This window comes from Eublepharis macularius, chromosome 10 (genome assembly GCF_028583425.1).
Source record: "Eublepharis macularius isolate TG4126 chromosome 10, MPM_Emac_v1.0, whole genome shotgun sequence".
Taxonomy (NCBI): Eukaryota; Metazoa; Chordata; class Lepidosauria; order Squamata; family Eublepharidae; genus Eublepharis; species Eublepharis macularius.
The window spans coordinates 95,626,366-95,648,072 of NC_072799.1; the positions used below are offsets into that span (position 1 = coordinate 95,626,366).

The window sequence follows — 21,707 nt, forward strand, 5'->3', positions numbered from 1 at the left end:
CTTATTGTAGCATAAGCTTTCAAGAACCACGGCTTTCTTTGTCAGATGCTACAATAAAATTGGTTAGTCTTAAAGGTGCTACTAGTTGTTTTAGTGTAACTTTTTGTGATTCAAATATTATTTACTGTATTACTGTCCTACAGTTTCTTCTTTTCGTTATTTTCACCATGTGGTATATTCAGTTTGTGTTGCTCTTTGGAAGGATGGCATTTAGGGAAACGTACCTTACTTGTGTATTTAATATTGAATGTGCACGTAATTGCAAATTAATATTTTCCTTCATCCAGATTTAATGATATCCATGTCCCCGTGAGATTAGAAAGCGTGAAATTTGCAAGTCATTGTTTAATGAACCACCCAGATTTAGCCAAAGATCTCACTGGTAAGCTTTCTGACTCAGTCTAAAATAATTTGACAACAAGACCTAGGAATGATTGTTTCAGGAACATGGCACAATGAATAGAGACAGGGCTGTGCAACATAAATATGTGACTATGTGACTTGGCTTTCACCGATCACTGAAGGCAGATTTTCATACAGCAATAGGAGCCAGTGTTGTGATGGTAGTATGTTGCATTGCTAAAGCATAACAAGAATGAGTTTTTTAAGTATCGTTAGTGGTTTCTAATTCTTCTGATATTTTCAGTTTAAAGCAAAGCCTGATGTATTAAATAGGACCTGTTCAAGTTGTTTTAGCTCTCAATTATTAACAAACCCTTCCTAAATGCACGTATGAGGAGATAAAGTCTCGCTCATTTCCATAGAAGCTGCTTCAACCGAAAGGTGTGTGTAGTTATGGTATATGGGCAGATGAGATGTGGTTGTAGTATTGCTAAAACTGAATGTCTTGCAGAACAGTGTTTTGTTTTCTTTTGGAACAGAATACTTAAAAGTTAGATCACATGATCCAGAAGAAGCCATTCGACATGATGTCATTGTTACAATAATAACTGCTGGCAAGAGGGACCTTTCTTTAGTCAATGATCAGCTACTCGGCTTTGTGAGAGAGAGAACACTGGACAAAAGGGTAAAGCAAATGAAACGTACGAAATGGGAATATGTCAGTCTGCTAGCTCTTATAGAAGAATGATGCAATAAAAATAAGCTTTCTGTGCATAAAACGGATTCTCTACACTGCATGGTTTTTTTTGCGGGGGTGGGGGGGAAACAAAAGTCAATTATTGACATGACCATTCAAATTTCAGTACCCCTTTTAAATCTAGGGGTAAGAGCAGGGTGTATTCAGTGTGATGTTAAATGCAGTGTGTTCCGGTTCAGTGTCTGGAATCCATGGACACATCTGAGATCAAGACTGGCTTCCCTATTGATTGTCAAAGTGTCTCCTACTCCAGTTTTGGCTTTTACACTGGGTTGTAGCCCATGAACTGCAAGTGAAGCTCTGCTTAGAAATAGAGAGCTGGAACGCACCCAAGGGTCATTTAGTCCACCCCCCCCTGCACAGTGCATGAAATTCAGCTATCTCCCCCCTCACCTCCTCCAGCAACCCCCCTACTCTATGCCCAGAGGAAAGCAAAAAACCTCCAGGATACCTGGCCAAACTGACCTGGAGGGAAAATCCCACCCGACCTCAGAGTGGCGATTGGCATTACCTTGGCCATGTAAGAAGGGGCCAGGAGAGCCTAGCACCTGCTCATCCCTTCATGCACGCCCGCTCCCAGTCTGTGTACATTGAGTCATAGAATCAGCGTTGCTATCAGGTGAGAATCTGGCCTCTTCCTAAATAACTCCAAGGAAAAAGACCACCACCTCCCGAAGAAACCTGTTCCACTGAGGAATCTCTCTGTCAGGAAGTTCTTCCTCATGTTTAGCTGAAAACTCTTTTGATTTTGTTTCAGCCCAAAAGGTCCGACCTTCTGGGGCAACAGAAAACAACTCCATGCCATCCTCTGTATGACAGGCTGGTAGTTACCTGGATCCTCTTTTTTCCCTTTCTTGAAGACGGGGACAACATTTGCCCACCTCCCGTCTTCTGGCACCTCTCCTGTTCTTCAAGGATTCTCTAAAACAATAGACAGAGGCTCTGCAGATACTTCAGCAATTTCCTTTAGTACTCTAGGATGCAATTCATCTGGTTCTGAGGACTTGATTTTGTTTACAGAAGTTAGGTGTTTACATACCGCCCCATGCCAATCTTAGGCTGCAGTTCCCTTCCTTCATCATGTGTTCTCTTTTTGCTAGTTTGAGAACAGTTCCTCTTGCAAGAGAAGACTGAGGCCAACTAGGAACTGAGCCGTTCTGCCCTCTCTTTATCACCTGGTAAAATCTCACTTTCCTCTCTCCTCGGTGGGCCGATCATTTCCTTACTCCTCTTCTTGCTCCAAACATAACCAGAGCACCCCTTTTTTGTTGTGGTCAGTATTTTTCATATTGAGCTTTAGCCTGTCTAACACACTCTTTACAAGCACTGGCAATTTGTTTATATTCATCCTTGATTATACAGCCCTTATTTCATTTCTTAAATGTATCTTTTTAAATTTTCAGATCCTTAGAAAGCTGTTTAAAGAGCCACCCTGGCTTCTTTAGGTTCTTCCCATTTTTCCTTCTCGTTGAAATCGTCTGTGATTCTGCCTTCAATATCTTACTTTTAAGAAAATCTTGGAACTCCCTTGTCCTTGAATATTTCTGACTATGGGATTCTACCCAGCTTAATTTTGGAGCTTGTTAAAATTAGGTTTCCTGAAATCCAACAGTTATGTCAGACTGCATTCAGAGTTTCTCTTACCCAGGATCTTAAACTCCAGGATTACATGGTCACTATTACCAGTAGTACCGACTACTTTCGCCTCATCAACCAGTTCTTCTGTGTTGGTGAGAATCGCATCCAAGATAGCAGACCCCCTTGTTTCCTTCTCTACTTCCTGGAAGGTGAAGCAGTCAGCAAGATAAGTCAGGAATTTATTGGATTTTACATTTTTGGCAGAGTTTGACTTCCAGCAGATATCATGGCAATTGAAATCTCCCATGACCACTAAGTCTCGTCTCTTTGAAAATTTTGTAATCTGGTCTAGGGGTGTGTCATCCAAGTCCTCTGCCTGGTTTGATGATCTCTAGCAGACCCCCATCATAAGATCATTATTTTTTCTTTCTCCTTTTATTTTTACCCAGAGGCTGTCAACTGAACCATGCTCAGATGCATGGGTTTCCTCATGAGTGTATACACCCCTGACATGTAGTGCTATTCCTCCCCCTTCCTTATTCATCTATTCCATTTAAACATGTTGTACCCCATAATCCTAATATTCCAGTTGTGTGTCTCATCCCACCAAGTTTCCGTTAATGCCTACTAGGCCGTAGTTCCTTTCCTGTATGAAGACTTCCTGTTCCTCTTGTTTGTTTCCTGTGCTGTGTGCATTGGTGGAGAGACATCAGCGCCCGTGGCTTATGTGCCCCAAGTGCTTCATATTTGTCCTTGCCTGCGACTTAATGGGTCCCTGCACACGTGCCACTCCCTGCTTGTCGCTAGTGCTCTTGTCTCCAGTAACTGGCACCACACCTGCTTTTGGACTCTTCCTCCCTCACAGGATTTTGTTTCACGCCTTCCTTATCAGGCTTGCGAGGCTCTTGCCCAACCCATTTTTCCCTACCCTCCTGAGGTGCAAACTATATCCGGACAGAAGTGCTTCATCCTGAAAGCGCAGCCCATGGCCAAAAAAACAAAACTTTCCTGATGCCACCGTCTGTGTATTTATTTCCAGTATTCTGCCCTCTTTTCCTAAGCGATGGCCCTCGACAGGAAGAAGTGACGAAATCGCAGCCTGCGCTCCCAGGCCCTTCACCTTTTTATGGATAGTCTCTTTTATTATGTTCCAGACTGTGCAAGGCAGTGACATTTGTTCCCACATGGATGAGCAAGAAGGGATAATAATTTTGGGGCTGGGCTTAATGAGTCTTTCCAGCCTGTCATGTCCAGGATGCCTGCACCTGATAGGCAACATGCATCTCGAGATGGCAGGTCTGGCCTGTACGTATTAGCCTCTACCACTCCCGGTAGGGAATCCCCAGTCGCCACCACACATTTCCTCCTATTTGGGGGTGGGGGGGCAGAAGCACGAGTCCTCTCATCCACGAGGACCTGAGAAACTTCCTTCGAACTCTGTGGAGTGGGGGGCGGCAGCCTTTTGTTTGGAGAGCCAGTTTGGTGCCGTGGTTGAGAGCGGCAGGACTCTGATCCGGAGAGCCGGGTTTGATCTCCCACTTCTCTGCTTGAAGCCAGCTGGGTGACCGTGGGCCAGCCACAGCTCTCTCAGAGCTCTCTCAGCCCCACCCACCTCACAGGGTGATTCTTGTCAGGATCATTATGACGGTTTGTAAACTTCTCTGCGTGGGCAATAAGTTGTCCTGAAGGGTGGAGTATAAATCAAATGTTTGTTATTAATGTTTGTTCCGATAGTCCAGAGTCAGTATCTGAGGGGAGGTCCTGGATCTGATTCCTTAGCAATAAAGGCTCAGAAATCTCCTGGTTATTCTGCTCCTGTGGGCCACATTCTTCCACTCATCCTCTTCCTGTATTTTGCGCTCTTCCTGAGGTACCTTCTCTTCCCCCTTCTGTCACCCTCCCACGAGTGTTTCATATGTTCCTTCCAAGAACTCTTCACCTTCCCTGATAAGCTGCGGTGGATAGACATGCCTCTTCAGCCCTTGTCTCTTCTCCTCCAGTAGGGCTACCAGCTTAAGACTCACTACAGGTGAAATTTTGATTACCCTCCAGTAGGAAGGCGCACCTGGCACAGCCTTTGCAGGCCGCTACTTCAGCTCCCTCACCATATAGGAATTGGACCAGTCTTCCTGCAGTCCTCTGCCAGACTCCCAGGCAAAATTCCTGGTTTGCTCCTCCTATTTGCTCACTCTAGATCGTGAGTTCACTAAGTGTGTGAGGCCATTTTTACAGCTGTGAACTGCGGACCCTGCCCTCAACTCAAGTCAGGGACTTGCCTTACTCGGTAGTCAGGTGACTCAGCAGCCACGGGGGGGGGGGCACACGCCAGCCAGCACAGCCTTCAGCTCTCTCAAGCAAGAACCTAAGAGACGCAGGGGAAGGAGTGGAGTGGAACTCCCCCTCTCTCCCGGCAGCTCCCCACACCTTCTGAATTGCTCCCCCCCCCTTTCATGTTCAGGACACCCGAAGGAATAGCAGTGATGTAATATTGGAGATCTGCAGTGGCAGGAGGGCATCTGTCACATTCTCCCCCTCCCCTCTCTAGCAGAAGAAGAATCCTGCCTGCCTGCAAAGCAGTTGATGACGAACAAATCTGCAATTATTTTTCTATCTTTTTTGTTTAATACATTTATAATTTGCATTTTAATCAAGAGATACCCACCATATTTTTAACTCCTGTTTTATATTCCTTAAGGCACTACTGTTTATTTCTACCTCCCCCCCCCCGGCATCAAAACTGAAGGGTGTCACAGTGACGAATGCTGCCCTGTTCTGGGAAAAGTGAAATGCTTGGGTGGGGGAGGCAGGGTCCCACGCAGCATGGGAAAAGGACAGCCATGATGTTGGCACTTTCACAGGGGTTTCATTTCTAAGGCACATTTTAATTGCCAACATTTAAAGTAGAAGGGTTTGTTACAGCTACTGCTAAACAAGGTCGTGACGATGAACTGTGTCACCTTGTTTATTTAAGTGGCGCGTCAGAAAAGAAGCCATGATGGGGCTTGCTCAGCTGTACAAGAAATACTGTCTTCATGCGGAAGCTGGGAAGGATGCAGCGGAGAAAGTGAGCTGGATAAAGGACAAACTTTTGCACATATATTATCAGAACAGCATCGACGACAAGTGAGTCAATCTAGGCCACTTTCCTGAACGTATTGTGTGTCTGTCCAAAGAAACTGATGAGAGGAAAAAGACTGCGGGTGGGTTTTGGTTTTGAAAAAACGTGCTGCACCATAGCAGCAAAGTGAGCCAAAAAAAACAATGCATTAATGTCTGGGTGCGCCTCAGCCCTGCAATGCCGCGTGGAGTCTCTTCTTCCTTTGTATATGGGAAATAATTTAATCCAGGGAGGGTCTAAGCATAGCGGGATCCTTCCTGCTCATGGCGTCAGAGTCTGTCACCTCCCAACTTCAGTGCGGGACAACTCCTCAATTCTTCATCTTCATGGTCATCACAGTACAGCCCTGAAGGGTACTGCGCTTGTGCAGGCCTCACAGAGTAGAAGGTTCTAGAGCTCTGAGAAACACTTTTTGGTGCCCCCCCCCATGCACTGGTTTTCCCACCTTTCTCAGCACGTGAAGGGGAGTAGGGGGCTGCCTTCCCTCAGTTCTGTCTCTGCCACCGTGGAAAGTAGAAATTCTTCCAGCTGTTTCTTCTAATTTACCTCAACTCTTCCTAGAGTCGGGACTTCCTGTTTGGGATCCATGGAGGTCTAACGCAGCTCCACTTGCGGAGCTGACCGGACTGCCGTTTTAACCGGCCGGCGGGGTGAAAATAGCCCGCGGCCGACTGCTCTCAGGCGGGGAGCAGGCAAAGAACGCTCAAGACCCTAGGGTGAGCTAGATCTCGGACGAGGGGGGGCTCTACACAACTAGTCTCCCCCCGATCCTTGAGGTCCCACCTTGCGACGGGTCGGCTATAATCTCTGCGGCAGTTTTGGGGCCAATTCGGCTGGCATAAGACCTACATACCCAAGCATCGATTGGGGGAAGAAGCTGAGAGGAGAACTTAAAATCGAAACAGCGATTACAACCCGAGAAAAGTGAAGAGAAGGTAAAGATCATTATCTTCTGAGACGGGACAGATTGATAAAAACAGAGAGGAAAAAAAGTAGATTTTTAAACTGCAACAGACTAGTGAAAAGGAGGGGAAGACTCGGCAGGAATCGAATTTAAAAAGAGACTAAGTTTAAAGAAGTTATTAAAGAAATGGGACTATTGTTTTGAATACCTGTGGCTTTGGAGCTGTGAGAAAAAGACACCATCGCGAGATCTGCTGTGGGAAGACGGGAGACAGGAAGTGCGTAATAACAATAGAGTGGCTGGAGAGAAGCGGCCCTTGCTGGAGGGCAGGAAGTAGGGAATCGCCATTTTTGAAAGGGGAAGGGTCGCGGCTTCAGCGGAAGAGGAAGTAGGCCATCTTGGATTACAAAATCATAGAGAAACCATAGAGAAAAGACGCCCGACATTTTGGACTCTTTAAAATTTAATTTCTATAAGAAGACCGGGACATTTAAAATAGAAAAACGTTAAATTTTACGCCACGGAGTTAAGGAAGAGAGCGGATTCGTGGGAGCGAGCTAAAGCAAGCCCCACGATGTCAAAAAAAGAGTGGCAATCGGCAATAGAAAACCTGGATAAAAACCTGGACAAAAAACTTTTAGATATGATTAAAGAACTTAAGGACACGAAATTGGAGCTGATAAAAGAGGTTAAAGAGGTTACACAGACAGTAAAATCGGAGCTGTCAGAAGTGAAAAAAGGTATGGAAACAATACGAAGTGAATTACAAGGAACGCAGCAGAGAGTTAAAACAGTAGAAGACGCGATGGAGAATTTAGCAGACACGCAACAAACAGAGATGAGATTGGTGAAGGGGAGAATGTCAGTTGCAGAAACTAAACATATGGAGAAGCAGCTACGTTTTCGTGGCTTGCCAGAAGTGGAAGGAAAGTCAGCGCAAGAACAGATGACTGAGGTGTTGGCTGAGTACCTGGGGAAGGAGGAGGAGGAAGTTGTGGCTATCCTAGATGTGGCATACCGTGTGAATTCGAGAATAGCAACCCAGAGGAAACTACCAAGAGATGTGATTGTGCAGTTTACAACACGAAATATGAAAGAGAGGATTGTGACAAAACAGTTTCAAGATCCATTGGAGATTGATGGCAAGACGATTATTATAATGAAGGAACTGCCCAGATCAGTGTTACTGGACCGGAAAAAATATAAAGTGCTAATTCAGATTTTGAAGGACATGAAAATCAGGTACAGATGGGAGTTACCGGAAGGAGTGTCCTTTGAGTTTGGAGGGGCCAAAAAACGCATCAGATCTGAGCGAGAGATGGAGCGATTTATTAAGGACAATGAAAAAGACTTACCAACAAGATCATGAGTATGGAGTGTAAAGTATTATCTTGGAATGTAAATGGACTAAACTCACCGAATAAGAGGAAAAATACTTTTCACTGGCTACTAAAACAAAAATGTGACATCGTTTGTTTGCAAGAGACCCATATCAGAAAGCAGGATGTAAAATATTTAAAATCTGGAAAATTGGGCAAAGAATATGTAGCGGCCTCCAACAAGAAAAAAAGAGGAGTGGTGTTGTACATAAAAGAGGAGCTACAGCCAAAATTTGTTATGAGAGATGTGGAAGCTAGATTTGTAGCAGTGGAATGTATTTGGAATTTAAAGAGAGTGTTGGTAGTCGGACTTTATGCACCTAACGGTGCAAAAGAAAGCTTCTTTGAGGATTTAAGGAAGCATTTAGACGATCTTGCATACGACCAGATAATTCTTGCTGGAGACTTCAATGGAGTGACAGACTTGGAACTAGACAAAAAGACTACAACGGCACAAAAGAAAAGAGGACTATTACCAAAGCTTTTTTTTGAGTTGATTCAACAAGAGACTCTTGAAGATGTATGGAGGAGAGAATATCCTAAAAGCAGACAGTTTACTTTTTATTCTGCAAGGCATTCTACATTATCAAGAATTGATATGATCTGGGCCTCAAAAGACTTAGCATTATGGACTAAGGAGGTAGAAATAATGCCTATGGTAGGCTCAGATCACAACCCAATTATGTGGAAATTTGGAAAAAAGAGAAAAAGGAAAGCATGGAGAATAAATGAGGACTTGTTACAGGAAAGAGAGAATATGGAAATACTGAGAAGAGAGACAAAGTTTTTTATACAATACAACGTGAATAAAGAAGTACCAACCAATAAAGTTTGGGATGCTTACAAGGCGGTTGTAAGGGGCATACTAATGGACTTAAATGGTAGAGCAAGAAAGAAGAAAGAGGAGAAAAGACAAGAGATTGAGGAGAAAATAAAAGCCAAAGAAATACAGCTAAAAAAGAGACCAGGGAAAAAGAAGGTATACCAGGAAATTAAAATACTTCAAGAACAGCTAACAGCAATGAGCAATAAAGAATTGGAGTGGAATCTCAAAAGACTGAATCAAAAAGCGTTTGAGGGTGCTAATAAACCTGGGAAGTACCTGGCATGGCAATTGAAGAAGAAAAGGGAAAAGAAGATAATAAATAAAATTTGTGAAGATAACAAAACGTATTTGGAGCAGGCTACCATTAGTAGAGCCTTTTATAAATTTTACGCTAAGCTGTATAATAAAAAAGAAGTAAACAAAGAATCATTAGCGTCATATTTGGAGAAAACCAAACTTCCAGAAATCTCGGAAGCTTGGAGAAATAAGTTGAATAGTGAAGTAACCGACGAGGAAATAAGTAAGGCAATACAATCTGCAAATCTAGGAAAGGCGCCAGGGCCAGATGGACTTACGGCTAAATTCTATAAGACAATGGCTAATGAACTGGCACCATTCCTAAAAGAGGTGATGAATGGGGTTTTAAGGGATCAAAGGATTCCAGAAACTTGGAGTGAAGCGAATATATCATTGATCCCAAAAGAGGGCCAAGACCTGACTAATGTGAAAAATTATAGACCTATATCGCTACTCAACAATGACTATAAAATTTTTGCGAAGATATTGGCGGAGAGATTGAAGGGGTGGCTCTCGGAAGTCATAGAGGAGGAACAAGCAGGCTTTTTGCCAGACAGACAAATAAGAGACAACTTAAGGACAGTGATCAATGCTATTGAATATTATGACAAGCGTTGTGACAAAGAGGTTGGTTTCTTCTTTGTTGACGCTGAAAAAGCGTTTGACAATTTAAACTGGGACTTTATGTTTGCCACTATGGAAAAGCTACAATTGGGAGAAAGATTCATCAGAGCAATTAAGGAAATTTATAGAGACCAGACTGCAGCAATTGTGGTGAATGATGAATTGACCAAGAAATTGACGATAAGTAAAGGAACAAGACAAGGTTGCCCGTTATCTCCATTGTTGTTCATTTTAGTATTGGAGATTCTGATGATACAAATACGTCAAGATGATGAAATTCGTGGAATAAAAATAAAGGACTATTCATACAAGGTCAGAGCATTTGCGGATGACATAATGTTAATTGTAGAGGACCCATTGGAGAACATGCCAAGAGTGATAGATAAGATCAAGGAGTTTGGAGACTTGGCAGGTTTCTTCATTAACAAAAAGAAGTCAAAGATATTATGCAAAAATATGACTAAGCAGAAACAACAATTGTTAATGGAAACAACGGATTGTGAAGTAACAAGTAAAGTGAAATATTTGGGAGTCGAATTAACTGCAAAGAACATAGATCTATTCAAAAACAATTATGAAAAACTATGGACTCAGATAGAGAGAGACTTGATTAAATGGAATAGATTGAATTTGTCATGGTTGGGCAGGATTGCAGCAGTTAAGATGAATGTGTTACCAAGAGTAATGTTTTTGCTACAGACAATACCAATCATCAGAGACTCCAAACAATTTGAAAAATGGCAGAGGAAAATATCAGATTTTGTTTGGGCAGGCAAGAAGCCTCGAGTGAAAGTGAAAGTTTTACAAGATGCAAAGGAAAGAGGCGGAATGCAACTGCCCAATCTGAGACTTTATCATGATGCAATCTGCCTAGTTTGGTTGAAAGAATGGATGACATTAAAGAACAAGAAACTATTAGCCCTAGAGGGATATAAAAAAATATTTGGATGGCACGCATATTTATGGCATGACAAAGTAAAGGTCAACTCGATGTTCCTGCATCACTTTGTTCGGAGAAGTCTATACATAATCTGGAAGAAGTACAGAATTTATCTACAAGAAGGAACCCCTTTGTGGGTGGTTCCATATGAGGTGATAGACCCGAGAGCTGTTGATAATGAACAACAATGTTTAACGTATAAAGAAATAATTAAAACTGAAGCATCCAAACTTAGAATAAAGACACAAGAGGAACTATCACCTAACTACGATTGGTTCCAGTATAGACAGATCAGAGACTTATATAATTCGGACTCTGTAAAGGGAGGTATACGAATAGAGAATTCGGAACTAGAGCAGACCCTTCTTAAAGAAGATAAGAAAAGAATATCCAAGGTATACCAAGTACTGTTGAAGTGGTATACCGAGGATGAGATAGTTAAAACACAAATGGTGAAATGGGCTATAAACTTTAATAAAGAAATAACAATGGAGGCATGGGAATACTTGTGGAAAACTACAATGAAGACAACGACATGTATTAATATCAAAGAGAACATTTATAAAATGATCTATCGTTGGTACATGACACCAAAGAAGATTGCGCTAGGGAATTTGAATACTTCTAATAAATGCTGGAAATGTAAGAAGCATGAGGGCTCCCTCTATCATATGTGGTGGTCGTGTGAGGTAGCCAGGCAGTACTGGGGGGAAATAATAAGAGAAATGAGTGAAATTTTACAATTTCAAATTAATAAGAACCCAGAACTCCTGCTACTGAACTTGGGAATGGAGGGAATTCCAGCCCAACACAGGACGTTGATATTTTATATGACAGCAGCAGCTAGACTTTTGTATGCGCAAAAATGGAAAGTACAAGAAGTGCCAACTATTGAAGATTGGACTTACAAATTGCTGTATATGGCTGAAATGGACAAGATGACAAGAAAATTGAGAGATCTGGACTCAGGGCAGTTCAACACAGACTGGGAGAAGCTGAAACAACACCTGGAGAAGAAATGGGAGGTGGGAGGAAAACTGTGGCAGTTTGAGAACTACTGAAGTATTGAAGTAGAGGGGGGAGACTTTACCGGGGGGAGAAGAGATAAATGTGAATTAATAAGCAGTCAGATTAATAGATTGACATATATATAGATATATATAGGTTAACAAACAGAACATAGAGAAAATAATTAATTATAAGGACTAAATATAAGGAGCGATTAACTAACAATATTTTCTTTTTTTTCTGACAAGTTTTGTACCAAACTGAATGTCTGAAGATATAGATGGGTCAAATTGATTGACTACGTGAGGAGAGATATATAGAACTATTATAAAAAGATAGAATGAGTAATATATATAGAGAATAAGTCAAATTGTTTGATATAAACGAATGTATGATCTATATGGTTTATGATATATAGAAATACCTGAAATTGAAAAATTGGGATAAATTGTTTATCTAAGATGGAAACAAAGGCTTACAGTTTGGGCATATAATGTTAAAAATAGTTAAGGATGTACTGCTTAGAATAATGGAGAATATATATTTGTTTTAGATAGAGGAAGCTAATAAAAGTAAGGGAAAGGGGACAAAGGGTTGGAAAGCTGCTGGAAGTCAACAAAAAGGGGGGGGAAAGGGATGGGGTTAGAGATGAAAAAATTGGGGAAAATTGAATGTAAATTTGGAAATAATGGATTCTAACCCAATAAAAATTTTTCAAAAAAAAAAAAAAACTCTTCCTAGAGTCTTATTCTTTTGTCAGAGGGACTCTTCTTTTTTATTTTCTCCCGGAAACACAGAAAATGAAGAGAGATTATAATTAATAAACGGCAAAGAGGATAGTTGTGAACAAGCACAGCTCAGAATGGGTGGTCCTTTCGGCTTTTCTCCTCTCAACTCTAGGCCTCCTACTGACTCCGGTCTTTCAGTCCTTGGACCGTCAGGCCTATTGAGTCCCTTTTTTATCTTTTATTTAAGAGAGAATGGTATCTCAGGCCCTTTTAAAAAAGTGTTCTCAGCGCAGCTCAAGAATGCCCCAATCGGATGATTATGCCCTCTGCCTCCTGTGTCACGAGGAACATGACGCAACTGGATGTTCCATTTTCTGCCCATTTGCCCTTAAGGCAAGGCACCGTACAGCCTCGAGGCTCAGTGCTGCTATATGGGAAAAAGCCTTGGAAGCTCCTTCAATAGAGAAAGTGGCTTCCTTGATTTATAGACCACCCTTCAGAATGACTTAACAACCACTCAGAGCGGTTTACAAAGTATGTATTACTTTGTAATACTGAATTACACAGTCTCCCCCACCCTCTTTATTTCAAGATCTGGCAGATTCCACCCAGAAGGGTTGCTGAGCTACACAGTCTCTCCTTCCTCCCCACCTCTGGGTGGAATCTGCTTTGGGGGGGGGGCTGTGTAGTCCAGCAACTAAGGAGTTAAGGGAGCTAGCCAAAAGCTTATTTTCTTTTCTACCCCTCCCTCCCAACTCTTTGTTTTACAAAAAGAGTGAATCCTTCTCTCTCCACAGCGATCTGATCCAGCGGCTCTTCTAAAACTACAGCTCCCAGGTAAAATTGTGAAACCCGACACTTAAACAGCACCTGCCAGGCATCGCTGTGCGGTGAGACCCTCAGTTGGACTCTGATAGTCCCCCACAATTGCGATCTGGACAGTACCAAGTTACTAACCTTTTTTTTGCCTTTGGGGATTCCTGGAAATAGATCTCTTTGACGCTTGGCACAATACAAAATGCCCTCGGTTCAGCTCCCAGGGCAGGAGGGACCCTCTGTCCCTAGGGGATGACTTCCAGATCACGTGGCAAAGCATGTTCACTTACGCTTTTCCCCCTCTGCTCCAAATTCCCAGGGTCCTCAACAACCTGCCATCAGAGAAGGCCCCATCAGCGCTGGTTTCCAGCTCTAAGGGGATTAGAGAAAGGGCGGATCTTACCTTTTCCAGAGAATCCCCAGCTCTTGAAACAGGTTGTCCACCTACATCCCAACATTCTCTTCCTCCACCTAATTCCATGGCTGATCGCATTGTAGCTTCTTCCTCAGAGGTGAGAGAATTATTTCTAGTGCCAGAAAAGTCCTCCACACGAAAATCTTACCAATTTAAATGGAAATGTTTTGCACATTGGTGCATTCATTGCAATAATCGATCTGTGTTTGTCTAACCTGAAACTCAAGCATTCCTTATGGGGCTTAAGAACAATAGAATCTAGGGTCATCTAGTCCAACCCCCTGCACAATTTAAAACTACCTCCCCCCACCCCCCTGTAACCTCTGCTCCTGGCCCAGAAAATGGCAAAACACCATCAGGTTCCCTAGTCAAACTGGCCTGGGAAAAATTGTTTCCTGATCCCAAAGTGGCAATCGGCATTACCCTGGGCATGTAAGAAGGGGCCACAAGAACTAAGCACTGATGCAACCCTTCCTGCCCTCCCCTTCATGAACTACCCTCCCCTTCATGAAGTTCACAGAACCAGCATTACTGTCAGATGGCCATCTAGCCTCTGCTTAAAAACCTGCAAAGGAGAGCCCACCGCCTCCTGAGGAAGCCTGTTCCACTGAGGGGCCATGATAACTGTCAGGAAGTTCTTCCTAATGTTCAGTCGAAAGCTCTTTTGATTTAATTTCAAGCTGTTGGTTCTGGTCCGAGCTTCTGGAGCAGCAGAAAAGAACTCTGTGCCGTCCTCTAAATTGCAGCCCTCCAAGTACTCGAAGATGGTTATCGTATCACCTCTCAGTCTTCTCCTCTCCAGGCTAAACATTTCAAGCTCCTTCAGCCTTTCCTCAGTTCCCACCCAGGGCAGTTCTGATCCCTCAGTGGAGCTTGTCTCTGGTCCTTGCCAAACTCATGTCTCCTGCCTTTGAGCCTTTAGCCATTTGTTCTTTGCATCTGCTGTACTGGAAGACGGTGTTTCTAGGTGCCGTCACAACAGCCAGGAGGGTTTCAGAGGTAGCTGCACTTAGGTGTGACCATTCTTTCCTCAAAGTGCGTGCCAGGTGCTCTGTTGAATCCATCTGTCAAGCTACGGCCTGGCCGTTGGCCTCCACCTTCATTTCCCATTAATCCATCAGCGTCGACTCCACAAGAGAAGGTAACAGGTGGGCAAAGCTGTTTTGCAGAGTCTTTATGGAGAGACTCAGGCCTCATCGTTCTATTGGGTAAGTCAGTTAGCTGATCATCACCCTTGCGGGACTACACTGTGACCACGATGATGAAAACATGGCTGCACTTGCCTGTAACTGATGTTCATTGAGTGGTCACCAGTGGAGTCACACAAACCTCCCTCCTACCCGGCTGTGACCACCACCACCCCTCCAGTGGTGGCGTAGAGAACTGAAGGAAAGTGCTCCCCACTGAGTGCTGAAAAAGACAGGAAAACCAGGGGAATGAGGGAGGACCCAAAAGCACTCTTCAGAGCTCTAGAACCTTCTAACACGGCAGGCCTGCGCGAGCACAGTGCCCTTGTGTGACTGCACTAGTGGTGACCACTTGATGGATATCGGTTGTATGTAAGTGCAACCATGTTTTCTCCTCATACCCATGCAGTTGCTCCAAAAAAAGGTTTGGGAACCAGATCTGGCACGGTCTAACTGACTCAAGATACAGAGAGACCTGGGGAAGGTCAAAGGATTTTAAGAAACTTTGCCAGCGTCCCAGCCAGCCTTTGCTGTGGAGTCTAGATAAAGAAATGAGATATTTGGCTTCTGTTTTCTCTGATTTCTGGCTGTCACACTTTAGTGATTTCCAGTTAGCCTTATAATGTAATTTGAATGTATGCAATCTATCCAGCTTGTGTTACCGGAATACACTGAATTGTACCACTCTGCTCAGCAAGGGCAGCCCATTCTATCAGTGAAGAGTGCTGGCAGGAAAACCTCGCAGTTGGTGGAATACGCCACCCACAGCTGAGTGTAGCAGTCGGCTGGGATGGATCCAGACTACGTTTTCCAGTTGTGGAATGGAACTTCCTTGCCTCCCCGCATCTACCGCAGCCCCCGTTGGTCTCAGCCTGCAGCAGGAAGGGGAGATCAGTGGTGGTCTGGATGCAACCCATTGTTTTGAGAGTTAAGCGAGAGTTACCTTCTGGTGGAGGAAGCTCTTCCTCCAGTGGATCTAACCTGTTGGGGTTGAGGGTTGCTGAAGAATTCTAGGCAAAACCTGATTTTGTTCAGCACATGTTGAGTTCATATCCCAGTGAAGCTGCCTGACTTACGGGTTGCTTTGGATAGCACATGATATCTAGCCAGAATTGGTGCTTTATCTTTAAAATAGCAATGAGATAACTATAGATTGGATTGATCAAGAAAACTATGATATAAAATAGCAGTATGAGCAGCCTCCTTTTTCACAGTGAACTTGTTTGAACAATGCCTTTTTAAGACTCTCACTTATCTTAACTAATTACTGAAGTTCCTCTATAGTCAAGATCGAAAGACCCTGTATTTTTTATCGGTGCTCTTCTACTCATTTGTTAGAGCCCTCTAATTTTTCCGTTCCAAGTGCTGCTTTTTGTTCCTCATCGCAGGCCCCTGTAGAGTCTTCCAATTTTATATAGCTGCTGGGGATGGTACAGGAACCTGTAGCGGGAAATGACAGCCTCGGAAATCGGAGCATGTGACTAGAGTACGGTGTGGCCCCTTGTCACAACTGGCTGTGTGTTTGGAGACATTCTGCAGTGTTAGTTTCTTTCCCTTCAGTGAAAAAATGTATCTTTGATTTTGGGTGTTCCCCCCCCCCTTTCTGTTTCAGTAAAATTTTTGTATACTTCTTTACAGTTCGTCATTAAATGAGAAATGGTTGTTTTTCACTTTTGAGAAGCAAGGGAAGACTAGTAGATCTTTGCAGTTCTCTTATTAGTAGGGGGTAGTGTTTGGTGTTCTACACTCTGGTCAGCAGCAGAGAGGGATTTTTTGTGTATGATAGGTGGAAATTAAGAGGGTGGTAGATCAAGCCCACCAAGACTTGATTTAAGAACTGGGAGGTGTGAATAGTTAGGAAATACAGTCCCTCAAGTTCTTGGCCTGTTCTAGGGCTTCTCGTTGCTTGCCCCAAGTACTCAAGGCTGAGCTGCCAATGGGGCTGGTGACTGTTCCCCTGCTGCTCTTCGAAGAGCCAGTCAAACGGCTTTATGCCTGAAGACCCTCCTGTTGACTTTCATTGCTCTCTCTCTCTCTCTCTGTTGTAAATGCAGTTTTAGACTGCTGTTCATTATTGTTACGATGATTAGTGTTGTAGTTGGTTGTATTGTTTGCTTGATGCATACCATTGTAAATGGGCTAGAGCATACTTTGTGGTCCAGAAATATTTAAAATATTTCTTTTCTTTTGCAGGTTATTAGTGGAGAAAATTTTTGCTCAGTATCTTGTTCCCCATAATTTGGAAACAGAAGAAAGGATGAAATGCTTATATTATTTGTATGCTAGCTTGGACCCAAATGCCGTTAAGTGAGTGTGCGTTGGAGACTGAACTGCTCAGGTTTTTAAGCGGGATTGAAAGGTAGTTCGGATGTTCTGCGTGTTATGTTTTTTAAACAGGGGAAACAGACTTTCAGGTATGTCTTGGAATTGAGTTTCACTGAGCAGTGTGAAATCATTCAGGAATTAGTTCAATGTTACGAAGTTAATCCTTTTTTCTTTTCAGGAGGTGGGGTGGAAGAGCCAGGAAGAAGCAGGATTAAAAAATTAATTACTGGGTGGGGAGAAATCTGGGTTTAGGTATATGAATGATTAACTGTTTGTAAATTAATACTCATTTTTTAAAAAATTGCGTTTGATTGCCATAAAGCGGTTGAAGGTGGTTCCAGCAAAAACAAGTAGTTTAAGTAAGAACGGGGATGGACAGGAGAAATATTGTGTCGTTTAAGTACTTTGTCATATATTCTGTTTTTATTCCTTTATACGTTGTTTATTGTTCTCTTCCTTAAATAAAATATATATGAAACCTCAAAAACGGAGAGGAGGTTCCAGCTGTACAGTAGCCACAGCGATGCCATGCAGCCCAGCACCAGCTCGTTGCACACTAACACCCCTTCCCCCCCCCCCGTGTTCATTTTCTGTCCAGGGCACTTAACGAGATGTGGAAGTGCCAGAACATGCTGAGGAGCCACGTGCGGGAGTTACTGGATTTGCACAAGCAGCCCTCTGTACGGTTCCAGAAAATCTCCGTTGCTTCATTTCTTTTTCTAATGCTCATATTGTATCAGTATTCTAGAGGATGGTTCTTAAAATAACCAGCTGATTAATCAGTTTGTTGATTGAATGTAACGGAAACTGTTGTCAGCAGTCCACCCTGCCACCTTTTTACTGTTGGTCAATTTTTTTGCTTCCTGGTGGCGGTACAAGTTTGAGACTGGCAATATCAAATAAAGCCTTTATAAGAGTAGAGAACAGTTTGATTTGTATGTTGCTGTGTACTTGCACTGAATCTTAGATATTTCTTACTGCTTAACAACCAATCACTGTCATTCATTTGTCCTCAAACCCTAAAGGGGAATGGAGGGCGGGGAAGAGGGAGCAGGGCAAGACCGCCTGCCCTGCCCACCCGCTCACTCGCAACCTTTTCCTTTTCAGTCAGAGACCAACAGTGGCGCCATGTTTGGGAAGCTGATGACCATAGCAAGTAAGATCTGTGGGCCTGCGTTTCGTTACAGTGTGTTTCCAGTACATCTTTAAAAGCTGCTGCTGGAACGTGAACCTTTCCACGTTTTCATTCTGCAGAAAACCTTCCCGATCCAGGGAAAGCGCAGGACTTCGTGAAGAAATTCAATCAAGTGCTCGGCGATGATGAGAAGCTTCGTTCTCAGCTTGAACTTCTCATTAGCCCTACGTGTTCCTGTAAGCAGGCGGATGTCTGTGTGGTAAGCACTATTGGATGCTGCTTTGATGTGTTTCCAGAAGAACAGGAACATACACAGTGCCCGTGGCTGTTTTGACATCACAAGCATGTTCACCCCTGATGTCAGTAGGGCTCGATAGTATTCCTTAGATTTTAGCCTTCACAAAGTTTAACATATTGTAGCATTTCCAGTTGCAGCACATGTAACTATAGCATATGCCACAATCCGGTACTGTTCTCATGAGCACCAAAGCTTTAACACGGCAGTTGATAGACAGAGGAGCACCACGACACTCGTGCCATTTGCTATTCGCAGCTCCTTTTGGATGGATTTTCATTATGGGATCTGATCAATGTACACATCCCCCCTATCTGCATTGAAAGGACTGAAGATCTTGGTGCCTGCAGGAGTTCTTGGCATGTGCCAGGGGCCCAAAGCAAGTATCTGGACACCCTCAAAAGAAGTAATTTTAGCTGTATGGACTCGGATGGGTATAAGCTTTCAAACAGTAGAGCCCTTGAAAATTAATCCAATGCTAACCTTTATTTTTAAAGTATGGTCAAAGTTGTGTGTCATTTGTGAGAGATACAGGCACACAGAGAGCAATTTTTCCTCAAATTTAAAAAAAAAAAAGGTATGTGAAATCAACTAGGTTTGTTAGTGTTCTACATTGTTTTGGTGATCCCTTTGTCACTGGGCAACTGCAGATTTTTTAAAAAAAATCATAATAGAGTAATTTTGCTGGGTGGCATGTCCTACGGCAGATGTTAATGGCTAAAAAGCAGCAGTTAAAATCTGTGCTTGTGTCTGTATTTGTATACATAGTGGGGGGTGGGGGACAGATGAGGGAAGGGGACAAAATGGGAGGGATGGGAAAAGGAAAAGGGTAACTGTGCAGTACATTTTAAAGCAGTTTGCCGTGTATCTGCTCTGTTTAGTTCACCTGGCAGAAATTTGGTTCTGATCTGCGCTGTTCAGTTCTTTGTATTAGCCACGTTCTGTGAATTTTGACTCAAGTGTGATGTTTGGTTGCTTTGGTTTTTAGAAACCTATCCCTTTCTATTCAGAGTATGATTTCTGCCATTTTTTATTTGTCAACCAGTCCTTTTTTCACCCTTTTATTCAGAGGGAGATTGCACGAAAACTTGCAAACCCTAAGCAGCCAACCAATCCTTTCCTGGAGATGGTTAAATTTCTTTTGGAAAGAATTGCCCCTGTACACATCGACTCAGAAGCCATCAGGTAAAGTTGACTGGAGACCTGCTGAATGTGGAAATTTCTGAAATGTAAAACAAGGGTGCCTGCGTAGGAGCAGAGGCACGCAGTCGTAGTGTGTGAACACTGTTATGAGTATCTGTATTCCTCATCCATATACTCAAAAGCTGCCGGAATACAGTCAAATCCAAATCAATATGTTTATTTTTTAAAAATACATTTGCAGATTGAAAGAAGTAAAAACCTTTTTAAAAAAAATGAAATAGGAAAATTTGAATACAAAATTTAGTAAGCAAGATATAAGTCTCTAAACATAGTACTGACTAAAAACACCATCTAGTAGATTGGAATAAAAAGAATAGTAGTTCAGACCTCTTCTTTGAAATTAAACGATGACTATAGATTCATTGATCATAAATACATGCTTTTAAATTGTTATTTTAGTGCATTAGTCAAGTTGATGAATAAGTCCATAGAAGGCACAGCTGATGACGAAGAGGAGGGCGTGAGCCCTGATACGGCTATTCGTTCTGGGCTTGAACTTCTCAAGGTACTATTTGAATAATCAGTCAGTATTGCTTTTAAATTGGTTGCGTACCAGACCATTTCAGGGCATTGCTTCCTACAATTTGAACAAAGATTTCGGAAGTTATTTCACAGGAAGAAAATGACAAGAAAACCAATCATCCTTTTATTCTCTCGGTATAGAGATTAATTCATTGGTTTCTATGTGATTTGGAGTGCTAATAAATTAGGTTGTGTTGAGGTAGCATAAGACAGTGCTTTGACCCTATACACCTGAAAAATGCCCCCTCAGTGGCTGTCGCTTGGCAACCAAGTAACAGTTAGGTCAGTATTCCAGGCTTGGTTTCTGTCAGGAAAAGGCCAGGGGGAAGGGCCCTTTCCAGGGCTGTTTTGGCCTTTGAGGGAGGACTTAGTGGAGCCAGGCCGAGAAATGACCATCAGACAACTTGATACCACGCGACTTCCATGACTCACCCAGGCCAGGCTACTTGCCACTGCTCAACAGCAGCCCCCCTACAGCCAGTGTAGGGTAGTGGTTAGAATTTCGGAGTAGGATGTGGGAGACCCAGGTTCAAATCACCACTCTGCTGTGGAAGCTCACAGGGTGACTTTGATCCAGTCACGCACTCTCAGCCTAACCTACCTCTCAGGGTTGTTGTGGGGATAATATGGAGGTGAGGAGAACAATGTACACTGCGCTGGGTTCCCATTGTGGAGAAAGACAGTCTGTGAATGAAGTAAATTAACAGGAAATATAGATGAAGGTGGGGGCAGATAAAAGGCAAGTTGTTTATTAGGATTGAAGGAGAGAAGGACTGCAAAAGGAGGCTGTCAGGAGGAGGAAAAGAGAAAATATTGTGGGGAAGGGGATACAGGGAAAAGGAAGTAACTCCAGAAAGTCCTTGCAGGTACCATACCATGCAACTGGACTTGGCTCAGCTGGCACCATGCAACTGAGCTGTATGGGAGAGGCTGCCTGGGGTGGAAGGGGGAAAGGTGAAAATGGGGACAGACAAAGGCCGGTGGGAATAATAACAACAGCATTTGATTTATATACTGCCCTTCAGGACAACTTAACATCCACTCAGAGCAGTTTACAAAGTGTGTTGTTATTATTCTCACGACAATCACTCTGTGAGGTGGGTGGGGCTGAAAGAGCTCTGAGAGAGCTGTGACTGACCCAAGGTCACCCAGCTGGCTTCAAGGGGAGGAGTGGGGAATCAAACCCGCTTCTCCAGGTTAGAGTCCTGCTGCTCTTAACCACTACACCAAACTGAAGGAGATAGGGAAACAGGAAAGGGGGAGAGGCTTGAGGGGCAGGGAAGAGAAAGAGCGCATGATGCAGGAGGG

At 43.2% G+C, this 21,707-nt stretch overlaps 1 protein-coding gene across 3 annotated transcripts in view; it reads left to right on the forward strand.

Annotated features, from left to right (window-relative positions):
* Positions 1–21,707, forward strand: part of PDS5A (PDS5 cohesin associated factor A) — a 120,991-nt gene that overhangs the window by 39,565 nt on the left and 59,719 nt on the right. For all 3 annotated transcript variants that reach the window (XM_054989704.1, XM_054989707.1, XM_054989706.1), the window contains exons 10-18: positions 288–382; positions 882–1,027; positions 5,649–5,800; positions 17,113–17,226; positions 17,843–17,924; positions 18,352–18,400; positions 18,499–18,638; positions 19,744–19,859; positions 20,277–20,382. In XM_054989704.1, coding sequence (XP_054845679.1) covers positions 288–382; positions 882–1,027; positions 5,649–5,800; positions 17,113–17,226; positions 17,843–17,924; positions 18,352–18,400; positions 18,499–18,638; positions 19,744–19,859; positions 20,277–20,382 — 1,000 coding nt within the window. The remainder of the gene's footprint in view (positions 1–287; positions 383–881; positions 1,028–5,648; positions 5,801–17,112; positions 17,227–17,842; positions 17,925–18,351; positions 18,401–18,498; positions 18,639–19,743; positions 19,860–20,276; positions 20,383–21,707) is intronic.